This window comes from Nipponia nippon, unplaced genomic scaffold, assembly GCF_047370975.1.
Source record: "Nipponia nippon isolate SJK-2023a ecotype South Korea unplaced genomic scaffold, ASM4737097v1 scaffold_5, whole genome shotgun sequence".
Taxonomy (NCBI): Eukaryota; Metazoa; Chordata; class Aves; order Pelecaniformes; family Threskiornithidae; genus Nipponia; species Nipponia nippon.
In genome coordinates, this window is record NW_028262369.1 from 13,002,181 (window position 1) to 13,027,453 (window position 25,273).

At 44.7% G+C, this 25,273-nt stretch overlaps 1 protein-coding gene across 6 annotated transcripts in view; it reads right to left on the reverse strand.

The window, feature by feature from the left end:
* MAD1L1 (mitotic arrest deficient 1 like 1) overlaps positions 1–25,273 on the reverse strand; it is a 385,042-nt gene that overhangs the window by 62,960 nt on the left and 296,809 nt on the right. For 3 of the 6 annotated variants that reach the window (XM_087732708.1, XM_087732710.1, XM_087732709.1), the window contains exon 18: positions 18,046–19,047. The exons of 1 other annotated variant lie outside the window; for it this stretch is intronic. In XM_087732708.1, the coding sequence (XP_087588834.1) occupies positions 18,790–19,047 (258 nt within the window). In that variant the 3' untranslated portion in view covers positions 18,046–18,789. Of the gene's footprint in view, positions 1–18,045; positions 19,048–24,547; positions 24,622–25,273 lie in introns of those variants that run through there. 2 more of the 6 variants (XM_087732705.1, XM_087732707.1) reach the window with 2 other exon arrangements.

Below are 25,273 nucleotides of genomic sequence, written 5' to 3' on the forward strand. Positions count from 1 at the left end.
GGATGCACTGGTAAAAGCAGAGAGTGCTCATGAGATGTGCTACCCCAAGTGTAATTTTCCCTTTGTAAATAAATTTTGGCCACCACCCAGTCTGGGTGGGATGACTGGGAAGCAGCTGATATTTGAAACCTCAGCCATAGCATGAAAATAGTCTTTAATGAACTGTGCGTCTGAGGAAAAAAAGAATTGGCTGCAAAATAACAAGTGATAACCATTGGAAAAATAAGCAAAGCATACGCAGGAGGAAATTCCATTAGAGCGCTAGCCATGCAATTAAAGATGGATGTGGTAAACTCGTGTGCAAGCAGCTCACGGTGCTGCTGCGACCCACAGGCCCATTAGCTCTGGAGCAAGGGTAAGCTGATTAGCTCTGGAGAAGGGTGATGGCAGAACTCATCAGCTAAGCTTGTTAGCTGCCACACAAAGTTGGTGTACCTTGGAAGCTTTGCAAAGTGATTAGCTTGGGGTGGGAGGAGGCAGCAGAGCCTGTTACAGTAGATGAATAACCCAAAGCAGTCACTGCGTGGGCATGAGCTATGTGTACAGATCGGCTGCCTGGGCTCTGGCTGCCTGGTAAAGCCGGGGAGAGGGGGTCTGCCTCGGTTGGGGCGTGGGGGAAGAGACACCCATTCCAGGTCACAGCATGCCTGCAGCCCGCCAAGCCCAGGTCCTGGTCACAGCCAAGGTCTGCAGTCTTCTTGCACAATAGAACTAAGCCCCCGTGGTCTGCAAATCCCTCCTAAATCCCTGCCTGCCATCGCTGAGTGAGCTGGGATACACACCATGAAAGGCTGGGGAGGCAGATGCTGTCCCTTTGCCAGCCCAGGACAAGTGCCACCAACTGTCCCCAAAATACTTCTTGACCAGGTTTATTTTAATGCAAACCAGAGGAGCAGGATAATTCAAGTCCGATGAAAAATGACAATTTTTTTCGATCTCCCTTCAGTCTGCACAGTGATGCCCTGCAGTCATTCAAGAACAACAACTCCTTTCTCATCTGGGAAACAATTTCCAAAGAGGTACAGCTCTAAACACCTCTCTTCCTTTTGTGGTGGGACCCCGCTTCAGCCGCCTAGCTGGGAATATGGCCAGCACTTCATGCATTTTTATACAGCAAGGAAACCATTTTGTCCCATCTTTAAATGGTTCATACAGCTTGTTACAAGCTGCTTCAGCCTTCCAAAAACTGCACAAACCTACTTCCAGTCGAACTGCCTGCCCACAAGCTGAAGCAAAAAAAAGAGCTTTGGTCTTTCTGCCAATTCACTATGGCTGAAGTCTTGTACATGTCAGCTTCTCTTTGCTTTTTTTTTTTTCTTCTTTTTTCCATAAAAACAAGACTGGGACAACAATATTAAATATTAAAAACCCAAGGAAAAGAAATATTAAAAAAGCTTTAATCACAAGCCCACAGATTATTTAGGCTACGTGCGGCTATAAGAGTGTAGCAAAAGTCTGTAACGGTGTAGAAAGTTAATTCTCTAGGGTACAACCAAAGAGGGAAAATATGTGCTTTAACTTAACACTTCCTAATTTCCAAGTGCCTACCTGCAAAAGTTCATTGTGAATGCATGGAGATGTCTTATGCATTCATTAAGTCTGTTTGGTTAATCTGCTTTTACATAAAACTAAAATATATTCATAAACTTCTCCAAACTGCCCCAGCATTGCCAGCATTCTTCCCCTTCTGACAAGCTTTGCAAGACTTGATTTGATTAAAAACTTTTCTTAAATTTCCATATCCTGAAGTCAAGGTACTAGATGACAATCTTTGTTTTTGTTTCAAAATAAAGAAACTTCACAGTTGCAGAGAAAACATGATGCAAGTACAACCGACAGCTCAAAACCAGATGGCAAATAAAATTATCTCAAAGCATATTGTTATTTTTATATTGCATTTACAATTTTCAACACTCATATTTGGCAATGCTGCTGTCCCTCATTTCATGTAGGTTAAAAGTGAGAAGCAGCTGTCTGCTCACGCCGAAGTCAAGTATTTACCCCCAGGTAGGATCTATTTATGTGCATTTAACCAACTATTTATAGTCATTCGAAAACAGAAGGTTTTCATGAAAAGTGTTGGCACAGCCTTTGCTACAACAGCGCTGATAACATCTTCTCTCTGTTCCCACCGGATCTTCTAATTTGATAACTCCTTTGGTAAAGATGAGCTGGAATGTTGGGACCTGCGATATTAAAATTTCTTTGAGCAACCTCTCTATGTCCCCAGTTGCTTTTTTGCTGTTTGTAGCAATAAATCTTCCAGTCATGCAGCCAGGCACCAAGACACTTATTACTTTTATTAGATAGGCTACTAGGGCTTTAGGAAGTATTAATAGTCCATCAGAAGAGACACTGACACCAATCTCCACGTACTCGAGGCAGAACATCTCTGTGCGACGTGGATGGTGATGAGCACAGGGCGAATGCATAGCCAGATGAGATAGAGTGGCACCCACAGACATAATCTCCCTTCATCCCACGAATTTATTCTCCCTACTGTCCTTTCTAAGAAACATGACAGTCACACAGTGAGATTTCTAAAATGAGATATATGCCCCAGTCCCTTAGCAAAGCAGCAGTAGGAGCAAGAAAAACAATTCGTTTCTAAAAGCTGATATTCATCAGCAGACCCCACCTCCTTGCCCTATTCGCTGCTCCTACTACAGCAAACAGGACTATTCTCATTCCCAAGCTTGACTGCGCAAAGATCCATTAGATAAAAAAAATATATCTAAATGATAACTGCAGCAAAAAGAAATGAGTTTAGACAGCTCCTCCTCTCTGATCTTGACTATAATAATTACGACCATGTCGTGTGAATTCACGGCTGCGCATCCTCAGCATAGCTCATTTTACCCACTAACTTCAAAATCCTCTTCTAGCTGTTTCTCTCTCCTCACTCACCTTTCCAGGTGTCCAAAAATTCACTGATTTCTCTTTACCATCACGGCTTTCCATTACATGCACCTTTCTTAACCCAGGTACTCCTCAGCAGCCACAGACACACCTTGCTCTGCTAAGGAAGGTTTGCAGCTTTGAAGCCCAGAAGACAGTTTCACCCTTGAGCCTTCCCATGCTTTTCCTCCTGCTACCCTTCCAGCCTGGAAGAGACTTTTGGGAGCAATCCACGCAGACATTAACACATCCTTCTTTCAAACCTTTCCAGACGCCCTCCTGCAGAGTGAGCTACAAAACTCTGGCAGTCGATCAAGACAGGCAGGTGACGAGCCGGCTCTGTCCCTCTTCCTCTTGCTGGCTGCCAGGTTCCTGCTGTGCCCTTCGACCTACCTCTGCTGCCAATTAACAAACCAAATGAACCAATAACCACAAGTGTAAACTCATGACACTGTGCCAACCACCACCTAGTCCATTTGCTCATGTGCTGTTCCTTCCTTCGGTACTCCTTTAGGTTTTGCTTTTATACTGCGAGCTTTCCGGATAAAGCACCTATCTCCACTTATTTTTCATACAAGAGCCGGTACTAATGTGGTTAATAATAGCAGCTGACTTTTGAATGCTAAAGTATTAGCAATGCCACCCATAAAGCTGTGTCATATTTAGTAAGTTGTCAGAGCAGTAGCATCATTAAAAAGCACAAGCACATAACTAATGTACGTAAAACACTGCGAGAGATACAGTCAATAGGTTGGTTGGTAATTTATTCCAAAACTGATGGAGGCAAAGGGCTCAGCAGTGAGAAATGCTGAAAGCAGGGAAGCAAGGCAGGTTTACACTCTCCATTCCGTAATGGTCCTACCACCCGGTTTGCAATAGCAAGTTCTGGTGAAAGCAATACATGTGCTTTTTGAAACCCAAATGACCCCCGCGGTCTGTGGACTTCCACTAGCATACTACTGTCCACTTCGTTATCCCATCACTCGCACCAGGGCTCCTCCTCTATTATCCCTAATTGTTCCTTCAGCTTTTTACTGAGACCAGTACTTTTATGAGTACCCTCAACCCACTCTCCAAATGATTTCCGCCTGGATTTGCAAGCTCTTTAATTCCTTCTCTTCTCATTTCACATCAGAGGAACATCAAGACTTTCGCTGCCTAGTGTTAGCTTTGTGTCTGTACACAATGTTCTCACTGTGCTCACTGGGACCTGCAGGCTTTATAGCTAGGGCCAGGATTCAAGCAACACCAAGCACACTCACAAAGATTTTTCTTCAAAACCAAAAGGAAACTTCCCCACTCCTTCCCAGCGCAGGCCCTCCCTCCCACCGCAGCTCTGCAGGCTAAAGATGACAGCTAAAGAAAAAAGCAATCGCCTTCCCCTCCCCAGCACAGCGAACCCGGCTCGCTCTCCACGGGCAGCAACCCACCAGCCAAGGCTGCAGTTCCAGGCTGCAAGCTTCAGAGCTCTTTCCTGGTGGTGCATTAACCAGTCTCTTTGTAGACAACCAGGGACTGCAGCAGCCTGTCTCCCCACAGAGCTGAGACCCGCAGTACTTCTTAGGAAGACCGACTCCCTCTTGCACAGCCACGTCAGCCGCTCTGCACACGCCGGATGACCCAGAGAACCCCAAGCTCGTGCCCCACAGGCAATTCCCTCCAGCCTGTTCAGCAGCTCCCGCAGTGGGAAGATGGGACCTGTTGATTTCTGCAGTTCTGTGTAAGTGTGAATTGATGAGCTACTTCAGGAAGCTAATATTAATTCCTGGAATAACGTGTCAGGGCTGCCTGGCTGATTACCCCTCATTCCTGTCTGCTTACAAACAATGATTACAGTCTAATCTCAGCACTCTTGGAGGAGCTGTGGAGAGTACCCTTCATCTAGTGTAATTACGTTGCAGCTCCCTCGGAGCTGAGGCTCTTATTCACTCCTAGCATTATCTGCAGACTAATCTAGTCGGCTGGAATGGAAGTAAAAATTACTCCAAAGAGCTGTAGTAAGCTCTTGCTCTGGCTCCAAAGCCAAGTTAAAGAAACCAAATTGTTCTGTGATGGTCAGACAAAGGCACAGGATGAAGGAGAGATGTATCCAGCATATAGCAAAAGCAAGTGTTTGCCAGCACTACTGACAGGGGTTACTTTCATACAATTCAGCGAATCCTGTTTTCTGCAGAGGTGCTCAGCCTGCTGTGTTTCCTTCAGCCTCCAGCATGCTCCCACCTGTTCCGAGCAGGATGGATACACAGCAGGTATCTCTTGAAGCTCTTTTAAAAGAAAGCCTTTTCCCAATGGGACTTGGTCATACAGTCTCCCCAGGTTGCTCCTCCACACTTCAGTGAGACCTCACACAGTACGATGAGGCAGTGTCAAAACATCACCAGCCTTTTGAATGTGATAGGAAGGCTTAGCTGTTTCCAGAACTTCTGTTGTAAATATCAAAGCCAAATACAGTATTCTCCTGATTTAATCCTGCAAAGGCTTCCAGGCAACTTCATTTTGCCTAAAAACCACTTCTGGGTAACTGTGTACGTCAACACCCTCTAAATCCATTTTCTGATTATGTTATTTTCTCCAAGACCTTCAAATTATAATGTTGTTGTAACTCTGCTTCCCTTCAACATAACTACATTCTAGAAGGACATTGACGTTTCTTGCCGCTCTTGTTAAAAACACACACAGTTTTATACCCCCTCTTTGTGCAGACATGACTGTGATCCTCTGCTCAGCCACAGGAAAGACGTCTCCCTCTGAGGCTGAGAACAGGATCCTGTGCTGCCTTCCCTTGCTGGTGGCACTGGTGGTGGCGATGGGACAGGATGATGGTAACATGTACTGGCAATCACAGCACGCAACTATGGTTGTCACCACAGGCTGAAACTCTGACCACTGTTTCTCATTCGACACTGCTACACGTACCTGCTAGATTAAGCATGCAAAAATCTGTTTGCACACGTTGCAATCACATTTTGCCTTTGCTGGGGACACACACCTGTAAGCAGCAACCCACCCCTGCGAATGAAGCAAGGGCATTTACTCCAACCATGCCTGAAGCACGTGTGGTTTAACTGCAGTAAGCTGGGAAGTGAGACATCACTCCCCAAAGCCTGATCTCCCAGAAGGCAACCCGATACCTGGGCTGCCAAAGGTCTTGTGTTTTAATTAAGTGTTAAATCTAGTTATTTTCTTTTTAAATCTAGTAAGATGTTTCTCCTTCCCGCAGTGCCGTCACTCTTTGCTGTGCTGTAATTCAGTAAAGGGGAACAGTTAATTAAGTTTGAACAACAGTGTCTAATGACTTCTATTTAAAGCTGTTCATAAAAAAACATTACAAGCCCTTAGAAACTACCTAACTTTGGAAGCTAACATGGCACCTTAAGAGAACACAACAGTATAGTCCTGCACACTCCCACTTTGTAGGCACGTCTTCTTCCCCAAGCACAACAGTGGAGCAAGTAATCCACTACTGCCCTACAAATGCTTATTTTAAATTTAAGTCATGATGAGAACACCATAAAAACAACAAAATGTCCCTGAATGCAGGGACCAAATGAGTACTGGCAGCATCACTGTTAAGTGCAGTTTCATTTAAAATATTCTTCAGATGCCAGAGTAATACAGCTGTTTCTAACCTGTGTGGAGCTGTGGCCTCGAGGAAAGTGAGATGGAAAAGCAAAAAGGTCCTGAAGAGATGGGAAATACGGAGAAGACAACAAAATGAGACAGTCTAGAAAGCCAGACAGCTGTCCAACCACAGCAGAATCACCCCAGCTCTCGACAGGAGATGGTATTCTCACCACAAGTGCCTTGAAAATGGAACTGAGGACAAAAGAAGGGGGAGTGGAGGGTTAACTATTCTGTTCTACATCTGTACAGCTTAATGCTTACATTCATCTCTAGTATTCAACAAGATGCACAGGGGTTACGCTGAGACATGTGATGGTCCAGCCCCTGTACCAGAGAAACTCCAAGAGTAAAATGCAGAGATTTAGACACGTCGCTGGTAGACAATAAACACTGGAATTAACAAAGAAATTAGTAAGAAAGCTGTTCAAATATTAGGCTAATTTATCACAAAAGAGGAGATCTAGTGCAGCTTTAACCTCAGACAAACCCTTTAAAAACACATCCTGGAAGATGTGTGCTCGCTACACCTACTCACCAAAGCATCTCTAATGAGTTTCTTCCTAACTGGTATCTCAGATCTGGAGGGAACCCCTGGAGGTAACTTGCTTCCTAGTCTCGTCTCCCACTTAATGCATAGACTTGGGAGTTGTTCGGATTGCAAAAGGGAAAAGAAGCATTATTTTTCTTATTCTTGTTGGCAGAGAGGAAGTGACAAAGACAACTATCCATCACTGCTCTTCACAAACTTCACACAGCCACAATGCAAAGATCACACCTGATTTATCTTCTACGCAGCCCTAATAAAAAGGCCTCTGCTCTAACTCTACCCAAGCTAAATCTTGCCAACATAATAAACAGAAACATGAAAATGAAGCCTAGTTTCATCCTCTTTTTTGAAGTTGGCAAAGGGACATCCTGAAGGGAGTTCAGCCTTCCCCTCAGAGAGGGGACGGACTCCACTGGTCTCCTGTGATGAGGACACATATTTACCTCCTTGCTGTCAAAGCCATCCTAGGTGTCATTTCACCGTACTGCTCTCCCTGTAACTTGGCAACTTTACACACTTTGCAAAATAATCTGAAAGCTCCCATACCACATCTCTTATCCTCAGAGGATCATGAATCACCAAGGCAGGATAATATTTGAGGACCTGAAAGTACTGAAGTTGTTAAAAAATAAATCAGCCTTAAAATTGGATGTGTATACCAGCGGGCAAGAAAGGAACAATATTGTAGCCTGACTCCAGAAGGTTTTCAGGAGCAATCCAGAGAATATGAGGCCTGTAAAACTTATTTCTGTACCAAATAAAACTAAACAAGAAACAATAAATCCCCAGGTGAAAATAACACTCATAAAGAAAACCATTCCTCTCCTATTTAGTAGAATTCCCTAAAATTCTTAAGGAAAAAAAAAAGAATCCCTGAGGATTAGGTTTAATTATTTGGATTTTCAAAGTCTCTGTAACAAAGTATCATCCAGAAGGCTACCAGAAACCTGTCTGAGCAACAGAGCAAGGGATAGACTGCTATTACAAATCTGGAAATTAACTGAATGAAATTTAAAAAGGAGGTATAACACATGATCAATATTCAACATAGCAAAAGATTACACCGGTGTTCCCCAAGGACTGGTTTTGTCTAACATATTCTTCAGGTATTTGCATAGGAGAATGAGCTGTGATGTGGTGAGACTGCATATGACATTATTGGTTTGGGGGGCACTGAGCTGACCTTGGCTAGTTTGCCTCTTAGGAGCACTAAAACACTTCGTCTTCACTGCGGGTTATCTTGGGAGAGGTTCACTTGCTTTAGTTACAGAAAATATAAAAACACAGCTGTTTAGCAGTTAAGGAGAAACCTAAGAGAAAGCACAGGATAATGAAGATATTTACTCTTTTCTTGCAAGATGCGAAGGAAATGATACCCAGAGGAACTGAATGGCAATTTTAAATACATATAAAAAAACTCTTTTCTCAAACCCTGAATCGACCTTTGGAGCTCACTGTTACAGGCTGTCTCTCAGATCAAGAGTTCAGAAAAGTCCAAAACTGGATTAGATACATTCATAGCAAGCTAGTGGTGAAATACATTTAGCAAAGCTTATGAAAAACATCTTTTATAAAGATATCATGGTAGTTTCTTAGGCAGGGTTACACCACAGTGTGTTTTGAAAATAAACCACCTTCCTATGTTTGAAGAAGCCTGAAAAACCTCTCTCTACCTTGCAAGCAATAAAAATTAACACTTCAATAGCAACTTTCACACCAGAATTGGAACACCTTGACAAACTAGTGGAGTCATTACTGCTCCCATTTCACAGATGGGGAATGAGACAGGGTCTGGGGTTTCCTGGTGGTTTTGGCTGCGTGCTTGCCAACAAGCTACTGTATCTGCTGACCTACGAGAAACACGCAAAGCAGCAGAGCAAATCTCAATGGTAAAGAAGAGGAGCATCCTCAGCTGTTCTCAGTCCCTCACCCATCCCATCCATGGCCCAAATCCAGGGAGCTTTGCACTGTGGTGGAGGGGTCCGCAGGGAGCTGTGCACTTCAACAGCGTTCACTGGAAGCACACACCCCTTTGGGATATGTATAGGATAACTACGAACACTATGTACAGGGTAACTTTCCAAAACCAATTCTATCAGTTCCCTTGATTCCCTATGGACTGCGATTTCCATGCAGATATTTACAGGCAGCAGGCTCAGGAGAAGCAGAAGAGCTGTCATCCAATTTGGCCAAGAGCTCCAGCAATGCCCCTTCTCACATTTTACACCAGGTTGTGCACACAGGTGGACCTTTGAGGTTGAGCCTGTCCACTGTATATGGATAGCTGAGGAAAGCATGACCTTCATGGTTTCCTCTTCTGTGTCAAGCCAACCCTGTGGCCAACCACTAGCTCTCTCCACAATCCAACTCCTTGCTTCCCTCCAGGTGACCATATTTGCTTTCCAAATGTTCTCCTGTCAGATACACGTGCTCCCACTGAGCTGCACAATCAAATGTCTGCACACAATCACTTTTGCGATTTAAAAATAAATAATGAATTTAGAAATGAATTTAACTCTAAAACCTGTAACGGTTTGACGAGTCTCTAGAGTGAAACAGGAGGAGGGAAGAGGGAACCCAGGTTAATAAAAGCTGTTAATTAGAGTCAAATTTGCTGCTTAATTGTCAAGAACTAGTGAGTTACGATTTAATCAACTGTTCTGAGTTCCTTGGGAGAGCAATAAACCTGAAGCCTGAAAATGGAAGGACAAGGACAAGGTCGTGGCCTTCAAAGAAGGTGCTTTAAAATTGCTTAACCCTAAGATCCAAGCTGGGAGCATCCTCAAAGAGGTTGGGACTTCCCCCGTTCTGAACATCCTGCTGTATCACTAATCATCAGCACTCCAAGTCTTTCACAGTACAGTCAGGTTCAGAGATATTTCCTTTTTTCTTTTTTATCTGCACTAGTTGGGACTTCTGTAATGTGTGACAAAAGGCACAGAAAAGATCGGTAACTCTTCAAATCCTTGATTTTTTGTTTCCGCTGTTCCCTTTCAAAGGATGTTGCAAAAGCCTACCTAAAGCAAAAGGCAGAAAAGAAACATGGAAGAGTCGGAGAGTATCCATCAGGCCCCGAGTTCAGGATCCTGCATTCCTTGTGTGAGAGCTATGAACAACATCTCTCTATATCATGCAGTAAAAGGAGCTGGCACAGCAGGAACTGCCTTAAAGAATAAATTAATAAAAACAGCAGAAAAAAGAGAGTGAATAAAGCCTGTCAAGAAATGAAGGGGTTTGGAGATTGAGCATTTCCCACATTTTAATGCATCCGGCAGATAGAAGGCAAATGATGGGTGATTTTCTTTTGCCATTGAACTATGGAAAGATTTAATCTATTTTCACTCCAATTTACTCTTTGCAAGTCTAGCCTAGATGGAGTACATTCTTCTTCCCCGCAACATGCTAGCCATCATTACTGTTTCTCTGTGATTGCTAAGAGAAGAAAAGCTGCAGTTGCTATGGGATCTCTGCCATCACCCAAGAGCTTTCCCAATGGGGGGGAGGAAAAGGGAACCAGAAGATAAATATTTATAGCACAGGATTCCACCAGACTTTCAAACTTCTGCTAAAACAGGAGGCATTAAAAACATTTTTTTTTTTTTTGATTGAGACACAGCAGTTACGAACCCCATAGCCAAGCATACACCCAACTCTAATAGAGTTGTCAATCCATGAACATCATTCATCAGTCAACGGCAGCTCAACTGGGACATCTTAGTGGTGCAAGTGAGGTTTTGCCAAACAAACAGGAGGAGGTAGGCTCTTTTATCTGGAGAACTTTTGCCTGTACTCCTTCCAGTGCTCTGCCCCCCGACAGCAAACCCCCACATAGAGGCTGAACTATTGCTCTTTATAGTGATCAAAGACAAAGGTATGGCTGTTTACCATGCTGGATGGCAGCAGTGGTTGCAGCTGTGGCTGCCGGGCAGGCAGGGGACGTGGGAACAGCACGTCATGAGGCTTGCTCCCGCTCAATGGGCCATCGGAGAGCTGGACATTGCTCAGTGTGGTCATCATGGTGGACCACGCTTTCTCTGCCTTTGCCACCACACTCTGCATCCCTCTTCCCTGCACGGATGCTGCCTGAAGTTTTTAAAAGAAAAATTCTTTTCCTGGGAGATTTCTTCTCCTGCCTTGCAACCTCTACTTAGTTTAGGGGGCAAATGTGCTATCTGACTGTTGTGGAGACAACATGGACTCCTGAGGTTGGGACTTGGCACAGAAAGGAAGAGGAACAGATGTTCATAGATTCATTGCAAAATATAATTACCCACAGTTTTGAACACTACACACAACATATTCTTGTAAACGTAAAGCAATGGGAAGTGCCCTCTCTGTCCTTGTGGACATCTTGCGTGTGCCTCCAGATCTGACCTTTATTTTCCATACTGCAACATCTCGGCACTGCAAGCAGCAGCCTTCAGAAATGTGGGAGCATGGAGGATTGTTTCACATATAGCAAAGTAATCTTTTTAGGGCTGATTTTCCTGTTCCTCTACAACACCCAGATCCTGAGGGAAAGCAGAGCCCAAAGCTAGCCCTAGATAAAAACATCAGTTCCTTCTGCATTAAGATTCTTGTAATGATTCAGCAACTTAAAGCCATCTTTTTACCAACAAGAAGTCTTTGTGGTTCCTCTATAAGCTGATAGTTCAAAGTGACAAATAAAATAAAAGAATTTGACAGAAGTCATTACCACCTACAAAGCTGTTGTACATTTGCGAGTACAAATGGGTCAATTTTGCCCCAAACCTGCAGTTTTATTCAGCTGGGAGAATAATCCTATCCTTCTTTCCAAAAAGAAATATACAATTTTACCTTCCCTAACGAGCAATTCACCTGAAGCATTAGCAGTTAAACTAGTAAGAGCAGATGCAGTATCATCCACAGCTCCTAGGTATGACTGTCATTTCCCAAAAGGCAGGTGAAATGCACTGAGGACAACCAGATCTTCTCATCGGGAGAGTGACCAGATATCTCCTCTCTGACATCCATAATATTTCAGACTCCTTTAAAACCAGGCACTTCCAATAAACTGCAGCAGCAATCAATTCTCTGCTCTTGCTGAAAACTGTTGCTGCACAGAAGAAAAGAAACTACAGAATATCTCGGCAAACAATTCAGGGTCAGAAATTTTTCTTTTCTAACAATTAGTAGAGAGCCTTTCCGTATCTCCTTCAGCAGCTGCCAAGTGCAGAGGGAAGTGGAGAGGGTCACAAACTTAATTCTGGACACAAATTGGCTGCTGGTTCTCCACTGCTGAAAGGAGGAAAGGAGGTTACGGCCACGGAGTAATGAGCGAGATTACACTGCAATCAGGGAACGAAGATGTGAGCTAGAGAGACGTGCAGAAGGCAGGGAAAACATTCCTTAAATTAAACCCCTATTGTTCACCTCGTCTCTGCCTCGGTGGATAATCCATGAGGCTCTGAGCTCCTGCCAGGAGCCAGTGTGAATAATTCCAGAGCATTTTTCCTACCTGTCGGTAACATAGCAGTCTATGCGCGCATGAGCTTTCCACTTCTTCGAGCCGTACACATGGGAAGGTAAGTTTTCTGTAATCCCTGAGAACATCCTTTCCTTTCCCCTTTTCCCAGTAAAATCTATACTGTGTTTTTTCAGGATGAAGGGGTGCAAGCTGCACTGCTGAGAAATCATAAGCGCAGTACATGACTCCTCAGCACTTTGTGCACCATTAGAGCAAGGTTATTAACAGGATTATGGGGGGCTGAGGGCAACAAGACTATCATCTGTCTGGAAGATGATGTGTGGAAGCAAGGAAGGCAAATGCAAATTTGCAGAGGAAACATGCTCCATTTGTGAGGTGAATGAGAATTTCCTTCCTCTGAGACAGACTGAAGAGCCTCACACCTGAAGGATAACTGGGTGGTAGTAAAACCCTTTCCGAAGAAGGCTGCAGGACAAGAATTACATGAAGATGGCAGGACTAGTCTCCTCAGTGGACATCTGACCCAGCTTCCGTGGTGACGTGCTGTATAAAAATATGAATACAGCAACAACTGGCAACTGTAGCTCTCAACACAAGAGACTGTATAGGAATTTGGGAAACACTGCGTTGGAACTAATGCAATGTGCTTTGAGATCTTCATTCAAAAGACTTTGTGTAAGACTGTAACGGCATACTATATACAGTATGCTGTGATGCTAAATATAGCCATACCTACTGAGAACGGCAGCAATTTGATTCGAGTTCTATCTTTTAAACCGCTATGGATATCAACTCTTGCTTCCTTCTTCTCATTAACACTGCTGTAAAGTACCTGGCACAAATCTACATCAAATGAATATAATTACAGACGACAATACACTGCATTAACTTACATGTCTGGCCTTCCCTTGCTTTTTCTGTCTTACTGCTGTTCTTTCCCTCTTTTCTCCTTCCTTTTTTGTGTGGCAGTTTTCTTTCTATTTTTCTTCAGAATTCATCATCTTTGTCCTTTTTTTCTTTCAGTCTTTCACCTATTCCTTGTTTCAAGCCCAAAGCTGATTGCTTCCCCCCCCCCTTTTTTTTCCAAGTTTGATTGATTTATTCTGCACTTAGGTAAATGATTTTATACAAAGCATACAAACTATAGAACTCCCTGCAGAATACCATAAGCACTGCTACCATCCGTGTAGGTAAGAGGGGGGAAAAAAGTGAAGTTAACAAAGTGCTAAATTAAGTAAGAATCTCTTACATCATACTTTGAAGCTTGCCAAAATCTGACTCTTCAGATGTACTGCAACAGCAATTTTCTAAGACACAGGTTCTTTGCAGGCAAAAATCTTTATATTTTAGTGTCAGACAGAAAAAGAAATACAGATTCTCCCAGCTGCTATAGCAGGGACCAGGGGACGAGGTAACCTTTCAAACAACCAGGCCCCAAGTCATCAGATCGTCGCTACTGCATGGCACCCAAAATGATGCGATTGTTCTTGCCTACTATGAAAAAGAAAGGGAAGGGAGATGAGGGAAGGTATTTATTTTTCATATCTTGTCTGAAACACCTGCAGGACTTCAGGCAAGTGATCTCTGTTGAAATTCATTGTATTGCTCAATCCATCCTTGCTTAATTCATCTCATGAAACTCTTAAATGGTACCCAGGCTATAGGCTGGCTCTCTACAGAGATGGGAATTACATCCCTAATTACAAGATATGGTACTGCCCTAATAATAAGTACTGTGCTCAAGAAGTCCCCACCCAGGGGGATGAGCTTTGACCTCTTTTAACAAAGACTGCAAAATAGTTGATAAGAACATTAAAGCAAGTCACTGCTCCAGAAACCACACGTTCACTTGCTCTAAGCACTCTGGCGCTGGTTGCAGAAATTAGCTTTTCAGCACATCTCACTAGTCTGAGTTGGTGAGAGTTGTCTGTCCCCCAGTGCTACAACACAGATTTGGGGCAACAGCATACAGAGGTGTAGAAGGGGAAGTAGAAAGGCAGATAGTTTTACCTCCACAATATTCACTTCTTTGCCCCACAATCCCCTAATAGCACCAGGGCAAGCTCAGCTCAACAGGTCCATTCCAGGCATTGCTGGAGAAATTAATCTGAGTTTTTCATGCAGCTTCAGGATGAGCCTTCACAACCCCTGGAGATGAATGGCTCCTCTACAACACACACCCTACCCCAAAAAGAACTGGGTCTTGCTAAGCTGTCATTACTGCTCCTCACGTTTCCTTTCAGACAGCACCTCTTGCCCTAAAAGCATTCTTGCTCCTCACACCGGCAGCAAAAGACTGCAGCAGTCTCTAGCTGGGGACATGTTTTCTTCTCCAGCACAGATTCGTAGCATTTAACAGCAAACCTTCAATTATCACAGCACATGACCGTAAAACTTGCTCAACTGGAAACATTCAGCTATTTCTAACCTTGCCTTCAGTCATCTCCTTTCTTTTGGCCCCAAAGCCATCTAAAATTGTATTCTCCTGGAACCTCTGCGCAGCCTGCCTAGCACAAAGTTAAACCATAAGTCAAAATGATTAAAATTGTATGGAAATATATACATCTCCTTCAACACTGTACTGGGAACATGGCTCCTAATGGGACATCACTACACATTACTCATAAGGCCAAGACATGTGGCGTTTCCCAGAGAACCTGCACATTCTCCGTTTTATGCCGGATGACTTATAAGTAGTAATCAGTCTTTTCCTTTTGGGGCTGTGCTTTCCGTATGCATCAATTTGAATCCTTAAAATGAACCCCCTGATCTGGATTCCACCTGCTTGGGAGGGAAAAAAAAAATATCTTGGAAATACATAGCAACAAGAAACTGACAGGACAAACTCACACTCCCACTGTGCCAAATCGCAAGTTTAGTAATTCTGTTTTCTTCCCGCTGAGTGGAAGGTGTCATTAGCTGCTGTATTTAGAGCCACAGAAAAGGTACTTGGAGCAATCCCCAGCCTCTCTCTGAACCAGGTGGCTGATGACCACGGGAGCTCTCTGCAGCTGGGGACCTTCACCTTCATCTTCATGCAGTCACCACTTCAATTTTAACAGAAAGGAAATAAACGGGGCAAGTGGCACAAAAATAAGAGAAACCCTCAGGCTGTGTCATCCTCCTCCGGGATGAAATTCATCCCTGCATCAGGGCCACTTTAAAGTCCCTATGCTGCATAAATCACTCTCGGGTGCTTTTAGCTCAAGAATAGCTTTCCTTCTAGGAGAGGATTTCTCCTCTAGGCTGGTCTCTGTGGAGCACCCATTGAACCAAATCCTCATTTCTGAAGATTACTATAACAATTCAAAGAATCATCCTCTTACTGTGAGCCTTGGAGGGGAGCACAATGGCCTTGGAAACGCCCTGCAAACATGCACATGTGCACCTGGGCTTGAGTCTTGTCTGCCAGCAACAATCCTACATGCTTTCGAGAATGTCAGCCCATCTGACCATGAGGAGACCTCCTGCTTATGCAAATGTGCCCATCCTCTGCGAATGCCTGCGCTGGCTTTGCTGGCAGCACCGTGCAACAGGGAGGAGGAACAGCAGAGCGTGGTTGTGTTTGCTTGATGGGATTTTGAATAAATAAAGATACAAACCCATAACAGTAGGTGGTCTTCATGATGCATGCAATGAGGAGAGGAGGGAGAACGTGAAGAATTGCCCCTTTCATGTGCTGACCGAGGATGGGAACGTCCTGCTGTTTCCAGATTTGTTTGGGATGGTTGAAATGAAGACCACCTGCGCTGCCTGAGAATTGGGAAAATCTGTGCAAACATTCATTAATGATAAGATAGCTGTCCAGAGGCAAATTGCCTGGAATCCATTAAAGGGAGAAATCCCAGTTCCCTCTGGCAGTCGCCTGGCAAAAGCCTTTTCCACTGACACAAAGGGAGGGAAAAAAATCACTTTCATTTCTAATTAATCTTCCTGTATATAATACTTTTAATTAGGAAAAAAAAAAATCTGCATGCTCTTTGAGAGAGGATGGAAGGAGTCAAAAGCGAGGCAGAAAGCTCTTGCATCTTGGCTGCAGTTCAGGCCTTGTCCTCTTTAAATCTGCTGGAGCAGGTGAACCCTGCAGCCTGCTGCTCCGCTCTCCACGATACAACCAAAGCCCCTGCAATGCTTCAAGGGGCTGCTTTGGAGATGAGGAGTGGGACCATGTGTGTACAGACTTGGCTATTTACCCTGGAAAAGAAAATCCAGGCAAAGATAAGCAGGGGGAAAAAGTTTTCGAAAGATGCCTCAGACAGAAATAAAGTGGACTCTGTTGGACAAAGCATGGACAAGACAAGCAGAAGGGCCCAGGGACGAGGAGATCCAACCCGTACGTTCTCTCTTCAAAATAATAACCCCAAAAAAGTTCATTCCCCAACCCCAAATTTCCTAGCCCTTCTTTCTCCTTCTAATGTCTGTCTTCCCTGCATTCATTATTAATGTCACTGGGGGTACAGATTTGCACTTTGGTTTCTGAAAAATTAATTCAATGATTAAAATTTCAGTCCCTGAGTGATGGAAGCAGCTCAGGCAAGCTGGAGATGCCCCTTTGCAGTTTGAAGGCCTTTGGTATGCTGCCCGCTTACCCCCTGCATGAGAAGCATCCCTTGTAGACCTAGCTCAAGGGGGAAAATCTGGTAGGAAAACGTGGTTTTAAGTTGGCTTTTGTGGAGAAGCCATTTCAGTTTAATACCCTATCAATGCTCAATTCAGTGCAGAGACCGAACCCCAGGTTCTTCCAAGGCTCAAGTTCTCATGACTTTCTACATAATCTCCTGTGTAAGGGAAAATCTCCAAATGTAAATATTAGTCAACACTGTACATCTATCACTCACTGGCAAGCTGACTGTAGGCTGAGAGGCTTCCAGTGTGGCTAATGGAATTTTCTATGACAATGTGCTTTAAAATGAAAGAATAGCAGAGAAAGACCCTCAGAGAAAGACACTTTCTCGACTCACAAACAAGGTCTATTTTCTCATCTACACCCACACCTATCAGCGGAAAGAGCAAGACCCAAGGAACCTGCAAACTGGTGAGGAAAGGGTGCCAGATCACACAGCACCCACCCCTTTGGGGGCAATTTCTCCCTATTCCAGAAGAGCAAATTCAGTATCAGCTCAGAAAGGTCCTTTCCCAGGCTGCAGTGGAGCTACCCTTCTCATCAGCTCCGCATCAAAGGAAAAAGCAGGCAAAAAGCCTCTGTAATTCTCCACCCTCGATTCCTGGAAGTGTTATTTTTATTTCTTTTAAAACAAACGTGAGAGGGAAGTCAGAGCTCTGAGCAGCACACAGAGCTGAGGAGCTCAGAACCCTTCTCCAGATTTAGATAAGAGAAGGAGGAGGAAGGGCTGGATATAAATTTACCGATAACAATTTCATTCCTAAGGTGCTAAAAAATGGCAAAATAGAACAAACACACAAAAAATAAGACTGCCTTTTCCATGGCACTTTACTGAGTAAAAGCCCAACAATCTTTGAAGCAGAATAAAGGCAGCAAACTCCTCCATCCTTGGGAAGCAGCATCTTTCCGTTCACATATCAGCAACAGGCTGAGAACATGGTGGGAACTCAGGGCAGCACTTGCAGGATACTCCCCACCAGCCAACGCAGTGCTGCTTGTGCTGCTGTCGTGGGGATGAGAAAGGGACAAAGAGGAACAGGGAGCGCTGTGAGGAACTCTGCCGAAATCCTCTGCAGGCAGGAAAATAGCAAAGCTCTGAAATTGAGAACTGACTTTCTCTGAAGCAACAGGATTAGTGACAGCCCACGTTGCACTTCACTGGGCTCGTGACACCTGCAGGAACACCGAATGCTCTCTCAAAGGCAACTCCTGGATTTAGACGCTGCACATTTCCTCCTGAAATATTTTATCAAAGCAACATTTGTAAAAACTCCGCTAAATTGTGATTTTTTTGGGAAAAACCTCTTTGCTAGCTCCAGAAGAACACACGCTGTGTATATCACCAGCAACAAAAAGCAACGCACGGAAACCTACTTTCTATCACATTCACTGAAACTTTGCAGGGTGAATGTGCAAAACGTTGGTTGCTTGGAAAACTCGCTGCTTTTCTTCCTCAAGATGTGGCTTTGTGGAGGTTTCTGAATACATGGGCTTTTATGTGCTGTTCAACTCTTGAAGTTATTCTGAGCTAAGAGCATTTAGCACCGCGGTCCTGTATCTACAGGACAGACGGAACATCAGTACATGCAATATTAGCTCCCTCGCATGCTTTCATGTGCCAGCCTTCCCACCTCAGGACAGGTCCATTCATCCTGCTCTTACGGAGTCCAGGTGGCTATTAAATCTCCCCTTCTGAAAAGGCTCCAGTGCAGGATACATCCTGCCTTGCAGCAGCGTTGACTCCAGCCTCGTGACACCAACACACCTGAGAGATGACGTGCTGGGGCGCACAGCCCTGATGCTCCGCGCAGAGCGAAGAGGAAATGGAAATGCTGGAACAAGCACTTTGGCACAGCTTCTTGGCTGGGCTAAAGGTTTATTCCTGGGATGCTGCTTTCCTGCAGACTAAGGAAAATTAAATTTAGCACTTTGCAAATAAATAGGTTAAGGCTGAAAGGACACTATTTAGGAATTTACTGCTTACAGCAGCCTGAGAGATTATAGATCCATCACCGTCTATTACCTTGCTAGTTACTGCTTCCACTCTGTCTATCTTCCCCACTTATAGAGTGGTCCTTTCATCAGGTCTTTTTCTGTTCCAACTTGAAACTGTCATCACTCTAATGGAATTATATGAAGAAAAACAACTTTGGACTGCAGTGACTCTGCCAAAAAGCCAAGGACATCTCCTGTGCTTTCCCAGGACAACGCAGTGAGATTCTTGCCTGACAGAGACATGCACAGAGGTCTGACAACCTCCTGGGAAATACAGCGATGGACAGCTGTTTACACACATGTCCAAAACCTCTGGGCCTCTGTGCAACTGTCAGCTGGGCCCTTTCAACACCCAGAAACACAAGAGCTTTCACAGGGACTGGCAAACCAAGAGCTGACTGGTAACCCTTGCTGCAGATTCATTGTAGCTACATTGCACATGGCATGAGAACTAGTCACTGAATGCACCGACATGATTATAAACCCCCACCTCATGCTGCATGCACCTCTTCCATGATCTGCTTCATATAAAAATCATCTGCAGACAGTCCCCTCTCCAGAGTCGGATACATCCCAGAAATGCAAAGTGACAGCTAGCACATGAAACGCCCTCCAGAGCCTTCCATTAAAACAGACAAACCCTTCAGTTTAAGGTTGAAATTTATGTCAGCTCCCCAGAACACGGTTGAGGTAGATCCACTGTTACCAGCTACCTGCTTCAGCTGAAACTGAATACAGATTAGGGACAAATTAAAATTTTCAAGCCTCAGTTTGATATATTCCTTCCAAGATACAGGCAGACAGGCTTGTCTTCTTCTAGAAGCTAAAGATGCCATCAAAAGACAATCTTGGGAGTTACCAAAGCTGGAGGTCATCCTCAGCTCTCAAATTCCCTGCTTCCCTCGTGGAAGAGAAAGCAGCAATATGATTTAGCTATGAATCTTTATAAGATAGATTTGACATAAAATACCTTTCTGCACTTCTTCCTCAAAGGATGTTCTCACACAATTGGCAAAAAAGAAAATACATTAAATCCAAAGTCCTAAAATAGTACTAAGTTACCTGCTCTTACTGCTAACATTCACATGGGGCAGAATGAATGTTTTTTGTGTGTGGAGTTAGGATGATTCATGTACTTGTTTGTTTGAGGCAAATGTGTGAACAGGATGGTTTTTCACCATTTCCATGTATATAAATAAAGACAGTTGATACATTATTAAATCCTAACATTAATCTGCATCCATGTTAAGTATTAATTCCTTAAGTATAGAGAACGTAAAGAGCTGAGCTGCAAAAACTGTTGTTCTGTAGCATATGGTAGTACTCCACCAGAATCACAGCAGCCAGTTCCCGTCACAAAGCTCTCCAGAAGGATTTTCAGTGTACTGCTGCATTCTGTCATTGCTCCACAGATACAGCACCGTGGCAAGGACACCAGCATTAATAGATTCATATTGCAACACTGACAGGACATGTTATGAACTGGAGAGCCTGCATGGACTCCCCGATGCTGCGAAGTGCATCAAATCTTCAAGAAATGCCATGACTGAATGCTTGATGTGCTTCCAACCCTCTCCAGCAATAACTGCCTCCAAATAGAGCTGGGATGCCTTGGAGCAAAGCAGAAGGTACACTCACAGCGGTTATTATTTTTGCTTTCCTACAAGTGGTTTCTCAAAAAGAAAATGTAAGAGACCTCTGTTTAGGTAAAGGTCTCAGGGAACACCCAAACATAGCAGAGACTGGGATCCCATGAAGAAGAGCTGCCTAACAAGCTTTGAAATATGGGCTCTTATCTTAAACTGACAAGCCAGTTTGAGAGAAAGTGTATTAACTGGTTTATGCAATGCTAACTTCATGGTTAAGAACCATGTAGTAATTGAGCAGTTAGACTATGAAGTGTGGAAGCAATACAAGGATGACAGAGGAACATACGGCTGTGAGATCCCAGCTTCCATCTCACCCCTGATGGTGGCCCTTTGGCTGCCAAAGGGGACCTGTGACCACGACACCCCATTCTCTGCTCCTCACTATTCCCCCATGACATCCCTCCCCACTCACCCGCCAAGCCTTGTGGGAAAGGGCCAACCACCTTGTTATCTAAACTAAATTTAGGCTGAAAACTTTTAACTCTGGAATCCTAGATGAGGGCACAACACAAGCATTTATATTCACAACAAATAAAGGAGAAGACCTTTATATGAGCCCAGATCCACTCTTCAGATGGAGATGATAGATGTCCCAAGACCATACCAGCATGGGAATCTTTTGCTGTGTTTCCATATTTGTGAACAGTTTTTTATACACACAAACACACAGCCTCTTCCTTCCCTGGAGACAGAAAATCTTTTGCCCCAGTCAAGCATGGGTAGTACCTATAACTCCCAAAGCAAGAGATTAAGTCCTAATTATATTTGTATTTAAATAATGTGCTGCTTACTCAAGAAAGAAGAGAGGCAGCGGCTGCCACTCACTCTTGCTAGTGGCTTTGTGCAGGCTGAGCTGCGCTGCTATGACCTGGGGCACTCACATGCTGGTGGGTGCTTTGCTGGATGTGACCAGCTACATCTCGCCTCAAGAGTTGTTTCCTGCAGCTAACCGCTCTTCCTAGAGGTCTTCTCACAAACTTGTTCCTGGAACATACAGGCAAAAGGTGAAGGAGTGGTACAAAAGCCATCTTGAAGTCCCTCGGCAATGCTCCAACTGCATGCCCTCTGCACGAGCAACCACTCCTCACAGCCAGCTAAAAAGAGGCTTCAGGGATGTCCATGCGGGATCGCAAGTGGAGGAAAGGGACACAGGGATGGCTAAAGTCCCTGACCATTTGTCATGCAGGGATGGCACAAAAGATGATGTGACAGTCTTGCTGTGGCTGAAAATGCTGGCCTTGGAGCAGACCAACACCAGCACAGAAGCCCAGAACTGACCTGAGGCAGGAGAGATGGCCTGCCCCCTCCTCCTCATGTCCAAAGACAGGCAAATAATTGAGACTGTGGAGCAACGAGGGAAGATGACTGAGATGCAGGGTACCCAGAAACTCAAGACTTTTCCCCCACAAAAGGATAAAATTCTCCAGCAATTTCCACTCCTTTTCATATGCAGCTTTGAACATAACCATATGCAAGCAAACAGCAGGGTTGTGGTTTGCCGACACGGCTCTGCGTGTTCTGCAAATTCATAACAGAGCAGCCAGGGAAAACAAGCAGCGTGCATCAAAAGCTGCTTTGCAAAACACCCATTTCATGTGTGCTGCAGCGAGGCCTTGGTATTCCCCCATCGCCTGGACTCGAAGGCATTGTCTTTTCCTTCAAGAGTGCTGATCACACAGGCTCTAAGTAGAACATCTTTTGAAACTACCGAAGACTCAAATAAATAAATTAATTAAATAAATTGAAGACATTTAATGCCAGTTGAAGGTGGCGGGTACCCGCAGAAAAGGAAAGGAGCGGCCATGCTGCCCCAGGCCCCACAGCCCACACCAGCTGCACCACGCGTCTGAGGGACAATTCGCTGCATCCATTCACGTATAAGAAAAGCCAGCTGCACTGATTACACCTCAAACCCATTCACACGCAGCTTCCCTACTGCAGAACATTTTGAAAAGCTTCGCAAACCCCCGTGGAAGTCTATGAATGCTAATATCCTGCACCCAAGAGAGAGGGATAGAGAAAACCAGAAGGTTGAGTGACCTAGAGCAAAGCCACACGGCGATTTAGCAGCAGAGATGGGAACGAGAATCTGGGAGGGGCTTTGCTTATGTCCCCTCTGCTTTATCTGTTATTTAACACTGTCTTCATCTCATGGTGCGTAAACACAGTCCTGTCAGCCCACACAGTCCTTTGTAAGCTGTTCAAACACAGCAGCGGGCGGACGCAGACATCCTTCTCTCCCGAGACCTCCCACGGGGAGACCGGGCACAGCCAGCAGCAAGAACAACTCTTCTTCAGCAAATTGCAGTCACGGGGGTGCTGGGAACATGGCGGCGGGAAGGGAAAGAAGGGAGAAGCTTTTACTGTAGCAGGTAAGTCAGCCAGGTTCTGCTCTGCCTCCTGCTAACTTACGCTGACAGAGCAGCAGCTTCTGTGTTGTCTGGGGCGCAGGGCTGTGCTGTGGCATGCAGGGATGCCTGGCTCTGCTGTGCGGCACGAGGACGGAGTCAGCGACTGCCTGGTTTGGGGCACAGGCAGAGCTAGGGCACGACCTGCCCTGTGCGTTGTCCTACACTACGCATCCCTCCAGGGCTGCACATGTCGCTACACCAGCCTGGATGCTCTGGTTTAATTAAATTTTCATCAGTGACCTGTGCTCCACGTTGATGCACGTGACTCTCCCTAGAAAGCATGGGCTATCTCTCCCATTTCATGAAATAAGAGATATTTTAATGAAGGAAAAGTGGATTTGGAGGGACGTGAATTGCAAACTTATTAAAGAAAAGGTGTATTCCAGTAATCTGGTTACTTATTGTTATTGCAGAATCATAGAATCATTTAGGCTGGAAAAGAGCTTTAAGATCAAGTCCAACCATAAACCTAACACTGCCAAGTCCACCAGAAGCTGTGGAAACAGATGCTGAGGTCCTTCAACTGGGGTGACTGATGTCTGCCATGTACTGTTGCCTGGACAGGCAGTACTGACAGTGTTGGTGGCTGAAATCAGGTGCAGAATTTGTGGGAATAACTTGAAAGCTGCCTTTTTTCAGTGCTCTGCTCCTTTGCCAAGAGAGGGGAAGTGCAGAGAGAGAGGCAGAGCTTATGCCATCACAAGCAGGGTGCTGTGGGGAAGGAAATCTGGAGATACAGCACCGGCACTGCCATGCCCTTGGGGCATGAAGGAGCGAAGGGAAGGGAAACTGCAAAAGCAACTTGGTGGCCAACAGCTGATGATTACAAAGCAAGCAGGGAATTGCAGAGGGACAGCCTGAATCTCCGATGGCATCTGTGAGCCAACCTCATGTTTCCTGCCCAAAACCAGGCCTGCTTTTTTGAAGTGACAGATTATGTATCTGCCGCACAGTGTAACACATCAGTCACTCCAACAGAGAGGATGCACCCATCAGCAAGACAAATCTCTGACCTTTCAGAGTGCCTCACACATACCATCCTCCCGCTAGCCAGGAAAGACTCAGTCACTGGAATAATTCTCCAACATCAGCAGCATTAATTACCTGCATGGCTGGGTCTACCCTGGCAGACTCGCAGGCATGGCAGGGAAGGGGAGCAAGCGGTGCCAACACGCTGGAAACAGGTATTGCGCCAGACTGACAGGTAACAGGGGAGTGTATTCCCCAGCCCAAAGCTGCTCTATGCTCCCCATCAGCACAGTCTGTTTATCCTCACAACAGTCTAGTGACATTGGCAGGAGCATCATCCACCTTGTACAGATGGGAAACAGAGGCAGAGAATGAGCATTAACTTTGCTCAGTTGGAATGAGGCTTCAGCCCAGCCTTCTGAAGTCTTGAAGCAGCATCTTTTCACTCAGAAATTCTGAAGTAAAAAAAAAACCTTCTGTTAGATCTCCCAACTATTTCAAGGTGACTGGTTTCATTCTGAAAAAAAAAAAAGGGAAAAAAACCCTACCCTGCCCTAGGGGATAGGCAGTTGTTTAGGGAAGCACATGCAGTAAGACAGAAACTGTGTAGGGAGGAAAAAAAGCATGAGAAAGAGCAGAATAAGATGAAGACAGTAGCCAGAATTAAAGGTAGGTCCTAACATGAAGCAGGCTGCTACAATATCTGAAAGAAAATGACATGTAGGAAGTTTAAATACAGGATTTGATGCTGTAACACCATAGATTGCTCAACAGCTCCTGTTTTAGAGTGGCTGATTAGTGCAACCCAAGATGGGTCCTTGCTGACCCTTCCAGGAATCCCAGCACAATCATCTGGCAGGAACGCATCATGCTTGCACAGCGACGGCAGGCACTCCCAGAGCTGAGCAGAAATCAAGTCTCCAGTAACCACACAGGAAAATCGAAAACAAAATATAAAAATAAAATAACTTGTAATTAACAAGAATGAGGAGTTAACAGAGGCCTACAATCTCTAATCAATCTCTTGCTGCCTGGCCTGTTCCACCGATGAGCCCCATTGTTATTTCTGATTGTGTGTGCAAGAGTGCGAGATGGCTGCTGGAAAAA